This window comes from Rhododendron vialii, chromosome 5a (genome assembly GCF_030253575.1).
Source record: "Rhododendron vialii isolate Sample 1 chromosome 5a, ASM3025357v1".
Taxonomy (NCBI): domain Eukaryota; kingdom Viridiplantae; phylum Streptophyta; class Magnoliopsida; order Ericales; family Ericaceae; genus Rhododendron; species Rhododendron vialii.
The window spans coordinates 10,475,471-10,484,182 of NC_080561.1; the positions used below are offsets into that span (position 1 = coordinate 10,475,471).

The 8,712-nt window shown below is 36.9% G+C and overlaps 1 protein-coding gene across 1 annotated transcript; it reads right to left on the reverse strand.

Moving 5' to 3' along the window:
• Positions 1-416: 416 nt before the first annotated feature.
• Positions 417-6,874, reverse strand: LOC131327551 (zinc finger BED domain-containing protein RICESLEEPER 2-like). Its single transcript, XM_058360705.1, has 5 exons — positions 6,844-6,874; positions 4,130-4,455; positions 2,939-3,004; positions 564-2,781; positions 417-480 (listed from the first exon to the last, which is right to left on the reverse strand). Exons 1-5 carry the CDS (start codon positions 6,872-6,874, stop codon positions 443-445), a joined length of 2,679 nt encoding a protein of 892 aa, XP_058216688.1. The 3' UTR covers positions 417-442.
• Positions 6,875-8,712: the final 1,838 nt, after the last annotated feature.

The following is an 8,712-nucleotide window of genomic DNA, read 5'->3' on the forward strand; positions in this document are numbered from 1 at the left end:
ATAGCAAAAAAATAAAAAAAAATTACGGAGCTAGCAGCCAACTCTCTAATCTCTACTCGGCTACTCCCCTACTTTTTCAGCAGTCATACACAACCAATCAACCACAAGTCAAAACAGTTTCAGTTTTCCACCACCATATTACAAGTTTAGACGACCGCCAATACAAGTCCATAGTAATTTAAATTAGGCAAAACACACAAGTCCATAATAAAAATAAAGTAATCAATACTCCATAGTCCATTAGTCCCTACTCCATAGTATTGCTGCCTGCTACTCCCAATCTCCATATTTCCCATGTCCATTCAAACCTGTTACATAGAAAGAAAACTAGAAAACAATTAAAAACTTCTAAGATTTTGTTTTTTTGATAAGTAAAAACTTCAAAGATCATCAAATAACATCTGCTGTTATGTTTTACCAAGGTCCAAAGCCTCATCAATCCCTAGGAACTTGCATCATCAGTTTCAGTTTGTAAGAGTTCTGAAAAAAAAAAACACACTTAATTAAATACAATACTAAAAAATATTTTGACTGAATAGACCAAATCAATTAAATTAAATTACCTCGTTCAAGATCTTCAACTTTATCCATAGCCTGTCGAAGAGAGATTGGAACCGTGCTTAGAAGCCAATTTTGGGTGCATACAAGAGTCTCGACCATTGACGGTGAGAGTGAACTCCGAAATGGATCAAGTACACGACCACCCGTACTAAAGGCCGACTCGGAAGCAACGGTAGACACAGGCATAGCTAATACATCACGCGCCATTTTTGACAAGATTGGATACTTGTTGGAATTGTTCTTCCACCATACCAAGATATCAAAATCCGGATTGTCCCTACGTTCACACAAATCCCCCAAGTACTTGTCTACCTCCGAGGAACAAACACTAGAATACTCCTCTTCCAAGTAAGTGTCAAATTCAAGAGCTAAATTCAAGCGATGATCACAATCCTCATTCTCCTCCATTACTCTCGGCATTGGACTTGCACTAGGCACATTTTGTCTACCTTCACCCTCTTTCGCATAAGAATCATACAACCGGTTCAAAACATCCTTCACTTGTTTCTCCATTTTCTCACCCTCTGCCTTTCCTTTAGATTTTGTATAGCAAAACTTCACCAACCGTAACTTAAATCGGGGATCCATTGCCACTGCCACATAAAGTAGGGGATTGAATTTCTCTCCATCCCCCCAATATCTCTCAAATTTTCGTTTCATTTCAATTGCCATTGAAGACATAAAAGGATCTCGGTTGGCAATTAATTCATCTATACGGGTTTGAACCTCATACAACTCATGAAAGAACACATTGGATGTGACAAAAAGGGAAGCCGAAAATTTCTTGGTTGCATCATAGAAAAGTTTCAAAAATGTAACAAACAACCCACACTTCTTCCAATCAAGCTTGTTTGGGACAGTTGGTTGTCTTGGAGTTGGGACACTAATCCTATGGCTCCCACTTTGGCCACCCTCCAACTCTAATGACAAATCGTCCTCGCCTTCTTTTATGCCAAAAAATTTTATGAAACTACTATCTTCCTCCCCCATTCTTTGGAATGCCTTCTCAAACTTGATGGCTACTTCTAACATCAAGTAAGTAGAATTCCACCGAGTACACACATCAAGACACACAGTTTGTTTCGATTTAATTTTCTCCTTCTCCACACACTTGTTGAAAGTCTCCATTCTTTGTGGAGAAGATCTCACATATCTCACAACATCACGAACACGGAGAATAGACTCACTCGTATCTTTCAACCCCTCAACAACAATAAGATTCAAAATGTGTGCACAACATCGCATATGTATGTACTCATGCTCCAAGATAGTCCTTTTCCAATCCATTGTTTTCCTTTTCAAGTACTCAATAGCGGTGGCGTTCGAACTTGCATTATCGACCGTCAAAGTAAAAATACCATCAATATTCCACTCAAGCAACAATGACTCAATTTTCTTGCCTATGGTAACTCCCTTATGATCTTCAATTTGACAAAAGTTTAAGATTCTCTTTTGCAACTTCCAATCATCATCAATGAAGTGTGCAGTGAGACACATGTAGTTAAGATTTTGAATTGATGTCCATGTATCAGTCGTGAGGCAAATCCTACGACCCTTCAAGAATTTTTTCAGTTTTGCCCTCTCATTTTTATGAATTGCACCAACCTCTCTAGTTATCGTTTGGCGAGAAACCGGTGAAAACTTCGGTTGCATGACCTTACAAAACTTTCTGAACCCAATCCCCTCAACAAACCTAAAGGGTAGTTCATCAATGATGACCATTTCGGCAAGAGCTCTCTTACAATCGTCAAAAGAAAAGACATGAGTCACAACGTTGACACCGCCCCCGTCTGTGGGTCGAAATGAAAGGTTTTGTTGTCCATGTTGGTCTCTATTAGGATATAATGGGCAAACAGGGATGTGAGCTTTTAAATTACTAACGCCATGTTTTTTACTTTCAGCTGCATATCGTTTCTGGCAATACTTACACTCAGCCCATTTGGTTTCCCCACCCTCTTTAATATCGTTGAAGTGATCCCAGGCAGGAGATCTATATCTTTTTCCAGGCTCTTTTTTAAGTTTACGCACTTGTGGTGGAACCTTTCTTTTCAATCTATTTTGACCAACTTCAGCTACTGTATCATCTTGAATATCAATAACATTGGCATTCGTAGACACAAGAGGATTAGAATTACCTCCAAGTTCAACTTCTTCAACATCTACAACATCATCCTCAAGTTCCCGATCAAGCGTGAAATCAAAATTATCTGGATCCATCACCTACTACAAACAAGTGTAATCAAGATCAATAAACTGCAATTCATATAGATATAGTGCTACACTAGTCAAAATAAGAGAAAAAATTAGCTTTACTATTTTCTTTTGTTTTACCAGTCGAAGACTCGAAATAGAATCATAAAATTAGCTTTAGTGCTACACCGGTCGAAATAGAATCATAAGCTGTTTTCTTTTGCTGTAAAGCCTTTACCAGTCTAAAAATTAGCTACAACAATCGAAAAAAACAGTCAAAAAAACCAGCCAAAGGCTTACTGATTTACGCCATATATCTTTGTCTTGTGGCTCAAGTTGCCATAGGAAAGGTTGAGAAAACTAGGACTAAATTTTGTATCTTTATCTATCGGAAAGTAACTGGAAGTAGTATTGACCAATTTGAGGAGAGATAAATTCACAGTGCTTTTGCCAGCGCCTGAACCTGCAATCGCTTATTCTAACCATAAACCTACCTCCTGAGAATATAATTAGGTATGCACGCTGATTAGTGAAGTTTTAACTATTATCTTTGAGAGAAGAAAGTTCTGCCCCTTGAGATTGAAAACATTGTTACGTAGTAAACAGCAGGCGGTAATGTAGATCATTGAAGTGGTAAAACTAAAAGTACTTGGCTAATTGCATAATTAGCATCACAAAAGAAAAGGTTCAAAAAGAAGACTTTCAGCCCGCAATGAATTTTGTAAAGAGGCTACATTATAATGCAATGCCTTTAGGTCGATAATGAAACTGAATGTACATACCATTCATTCATTCTCAGATAGTGTTGTAAGCACTTGTCTACTGCTAGTTGGTCGCCAACTTCTGTTTCTTTTGTTGAGAATGTATAGTTAAGACATATATTACTTTTCACGTTAAGGATTTTTTTGATTGGTAATATTTACGGCAGAGAGATATTAGGAACCAAGATCAAAGAAAATTATGCCACACTTTGAAACAAGAAAATTAGATGCTTGCATGCTCAGGAACCAAGATCAAAGAAAAGGCATGATAATATTTCTGATATTTATGTTGGGTTGGGTGCCATTTTGATTCACGGCCATAAAGGGGGGAGGGGGGAAATTAAACAAAGGGGTTTGATCGATCAAGCCCTATTCATCCCAATCCAATACTCTGTCCATTTGTATCGAAAAAACCAGGCCAAACCTCACTGATGAACAGCCAAAAAGGGGGAAAAAAATTAAAAAGGGGGTTTGATCGATTCAAGCCCTATCTATCCCAATCCAATACTCTATCCATTCATCAGATCAAAATCACAGAAAAAATATTTTCGTAAAGCCCTATCACTACAACAGTCGGACAGAAAATCAGAGAGAGAGAGAGAGAGAGAAAGACGTACTGACGTACCACTGTAGAGGGGCTCGATTACTGATTTACGGCTCTTGGCTTCTTCGGGGATCGATTGAGAGAGAACGGGGGGAATAGTTGCGTCGGAAAAGGTGGGGCTCGGCGTTGATGGTGGTGGCCGGTGGCGGTGGGCATGGACGTTGGTGGTGGTGGTACTGGTGAGGGCTGAGGAGAGAAGCAGGAGAGAAGCAGCAGATCTACGGGAGCAGTAGCACGGGGTGAGGAAGAGGAGACTGGACCGAGTCTGGACTGGAGAGTGGAGAGGCTGAGAGGGGCAGAGGGCTGAGGAGTGAACTGAGGGAGCGAGGGCTGCGCAGCCTGCGCGAAATCGCCGAAATGAATAAAGATCGTAGGGTTTTTTTTCTTTTATACGTGTGTAAGTTTCGGTCGGGTTCGGGTTAACCCGAAACTTTATATGGGCATCCGAAACCCGACCGAATGTGTTCAAATCCGACCGACTGAACCCGAACCCGACCGAAAAGAGAAATCAGATCCGCCCGTTAGTCATTTTTCGGGTCGGGTCGGGTCGGGTCTTCGGTCGGGTCGGGTGACTGGACAGCCCTAATCATACGTTAGCGTCACAACACTGGGCCCCGCAGGTAACCCATTTCAACACAAAGCCCCATAGGTTACCATTGCCATCGCCATGGCTCAATTCACAATCTACACAATACTCACACTTTCAACCTTTACCATTTTTCATTTACTTATCATCGTCTACATGATTCACTGCTCGTAACCACTCCGGGAACCTATTATTCCAATCTACAACCACAATAAAATACCACACGGTTCAACATTTCAACTAAAAGTACTAACATGCTAACAATACATAACCATGCGATAAAATTTATCCTGCCATAGAATTAATCATGCGAGTAACAAAATAATATTCAGTCAAATAATTAATTACTACACTTAAAATTTAGTCTATTTCTCTCGTTTATAAATTTTATAAAACATTTTTACTATTTATATATTTTCTTTAACTCTCATATTATTCATAGATTTTACAAACTAAATTTTATTAGAAAATACTTATTGCTAAATTTAGTATTTACTAACTATATTAAATATTAATATGAGATTTTCATAACAACAAAATTATGCGAGGCTATTCTAGTCAATATTTATTAGAGTTAAAGATTAACTAATATATAATCTAAAATATTTCTTGTTTACAATCTAAATAAATTTTTATAAGTAAAATATTCTTGTTAATATTTCATGAACATTTATCTACCCCAATAATTTATTAAACACGCAAACTTCCACTCAAATGCAAATCAACAATGCATCATCAAAAATAATTTCACAGTCAAACACTTGTTAAACGATCATAAATTTTCACAAGGTATAACACTAATCATTCCAGCACAACTGGACTAAATTTTAACATAAATAGGACTAAAAATAAATTGACAATTTAACAGCAGGTCATCATCTTCAATAAATTTTAAATGTAAGTCCTAACTCCATTAAAATGCAGATTAAGGTTTCGGGTTTTCAGAAAACTACCTCAAACGCGATTCTAAGTCCGAATAAGTGTTGTACGGTGTTCGTAGATCGCCGTGGTGGTTTTGAAATCTCGAGGCAGCGTTAGGCGGCACTCCGATAGGGCCCGCAGAGGCGGTGTGCCCACGAAACTCACGGTGTGTACACACCTACGATCACAACTCTCTTTCTCTCTCTCTCCCTCCCTCTCTCTCTCTATTCTAGACTCAACAATAGAATTGTGAGTGAAATAATATACTGGTGTTCAATTTTCGGATTTATGTGGGTATGTATAATGAGAGAGAATAAGGTAGTAAGAATGTGAGACGATAAGTGTAGAAGTAGTGGAATGAGGAAGGAGAGTGAAGGAGATGGATACTAATAATGATAAAAGGATAGGGGACAAGTGCCACATTTGGGGGGTTTTCAATTCTAATATATGTGGACGCATGTATGTACAGGATGAGAATGTATCTGGACGCGTGTATGTATAGGATGAGAGAGAGAGAGAAGTGGAGAGTTAGTTTGAATAGAGTTCTACCTAGGGTTTAGATAAGAAAGATAAGAGATGAATATGAATTCCTGATTTCCTATATATCTAAAGTTTAAATACATCTCTTATACAATAGTGCAAATAATATCAATTGTACACATAATAATATATTTTAATTATTCAATCTAATTAATTATTGAATTAAAAATTTAACAATATAAATTTGTATTAAAAAAAATTGGGTCAAAACTCCGAGTCGTTACAACCTATCCTCCTTAAAATAATTTCGTCCTCGAAATTATGTGTTTAGAAATTTCAAACTATAATAATATTTTTTTAAAAATAAAGAAGATATGGGATATTGCATTCTATCCCCCTTAAAATAAAAATACGAATGTCAATCTATTCATAATGTGATGTTGAGATTTGTCATGTTGGTTAAATCATATACGGACGTTGTTAAGCTTTTAATAAATTTTTTTTATAACTAATTTACGTTGATAAAAGATATTTTCAAAAGATATTTTTTTATAAATTTTTGAAAAACAATCCATTTTAAGAATTCCTGAAAGATATATTTAGATTCCAAAAAGACATTTGTTCAAAGAGATTAAGGACGATGAGTAACTGTACGTCAAATAAAAGTTTTTCATGAAAATTAATTGTGATAACAAACATGAAATTATATTTTTCAAATTGTTATTTTTTGATCTTAAAACCATTGGAGTCAAACGACAACACTACCCTCATTTCATTAGAAAAAATTCCTGAAATGTTAAATTTTTTAATATTATAAAGTAACAAAATTTGTATTCGCTTGGTGGATTTTATGTAAAACTAATTCAATGTGGCTAACATAATAAGGTCCATTTTAACGCGTAGTCCAACCATTTTTTGTTTGTTTGTTTGACATCGTACTCTCTCACTTATAGTACAAGTAGTTGATTAAATATATAGGATCATATTAATTTTTTAACTGTACAAGTAACTTCACAAAAAAAATAGTTAACTTATCACATAAAAGTCCAGCAAGTAAGACCTATGTTTTCTCACAGTATGCTCTCGAAATCTAAGTTGAACGACTGCTAAACAGTACTTATAGTTTAGATTTAAAATAGGTAATAACCACAATTAGTAATTCAGGTTTACGCTCTCTGAAAGTGATCTACCCAATCTACCCAAGGCCGAGAGTTGAACCTATGCTCTGATACCATTCTGTAACGCCCCGATTTTTTATGAAATTTCAGAAGGATTAGCCCAAAAATACACTGAATTTTTACAAACTATTAGGCCCCTATTTATCCTTATACAAAAATTACAATTTCAAAATAATACAAAAATCTATGTACATTTATTTAACAAAAGCAACTCCAGTGCGACTCTAGTTTTGTCACGAATTCCAAGCAACGTTGGCCCAGGCTCCGTTTCAGGGGTCCCACCTGTATCAACTGCTCCACTGTGGAATCTTGCACACTCTGGCAAATTGAACGCTGAAGCAAACGATTTGCTAGGATACAAACGTATCCTGAGTGATAATTCACTAAGTAGAAATCCTAAAACCCAATACCACAATATGTAGATCAACAATATAATAATTCATAATACACAGAATGTACAAAATAATAACACATCGTCTTTTTCTTTACTATCCCTCATCTTACATGTATTCTAAGAATTCTCTCCACGAGATCCTTTCCTCCCACATCCACTAACTACAATCGTCTCATGGGTCCACCCTTTCTCTTGCTTATCCTGCACTAGGGTTCTAGATGAGCTCACCTAAGTTATGTACCGAGCATGTTCTCATTTAAGACCATAACAGGAGGATCGAGTCATCCCATAACGTATCGTATATTAGGGTCGGACATCCACTACCCCACGCTAACTATAACCATCTCATGGGACCCATTCTCTTCCCTAAAAAGAGAATGCATCATCAAAACGTCCACTCAAATACAAATCAACAATGCATCATCAAAAATAATTTCACAGTCAAACACTTGTTAAACGATCATAAATTTTCACAGAGTATAACAGTAATCATTCCAGCACAACTGGACTAAAATAAATTGACAATTTAACAGCAGGTCATCATCTTCAATAAACTTTAAATGTAAGTCCTAACTCCATTAAAATGCAGATTAATGTTTCGGATTTTCGGAAAACTACCTCAAACGTGATTCTAAGTCCGAATAAGTGTTGTACGGTGTCCGTAGATCGCCGTGGTGGTTTTAAAATCTCGAGGCAGCGTTAGGCGGCACTCCGACAGGGCCCGCAGCGGCGGTGTGCCCACGAAACTCACGGTGTGCACACACCTACGGCCACAACTCTCTCTCTCTCTATTCTAGACTCAACAATAGAATTGTAAGTGAAATAATATACTGGTGTTCAATTTTCGGATTTATGTGGGTATGTATAATGAGAGAGAATAAGGTAGTAAGAAGGTGAGAGGATAAATGTAGAAGTGGTGAAATGAGGAAGGAGAGGGATACTGATAATGATAAAAGGATAGGGGATAAGTGCCACATTTGTGGGGTTTTCAATTATAATATATGTGGACGCATGTATGTACATGATGAAAATGTATC

What these genes read in the sequence shown, in the direction of transcription:
- LOC131327551 (XM_058360705.1), bottom strand. Translation starts at nt 6,874, where the DNA reads ATGAGGGTAGTGTTGTCGTTTGACTCCAATG. An exon ending in GTTGTCGTTTGACTCCAATG is followed by an intron (nt 4,456 to 6,843) that starts GTTTTAAGATCA and finishes GATTTCGCGCAG; the next exon opens with GCTGCGCAGCCCTCGCTCCC. An exon ending in AGTTGAAGATCTTGAACGAG is followed by an intron (nt 481 to 563) that starts GTAATTTAATTT and finishes TTTTTTTTTCAG; the next exon opens with AACTCTTACAAACTGAAACT.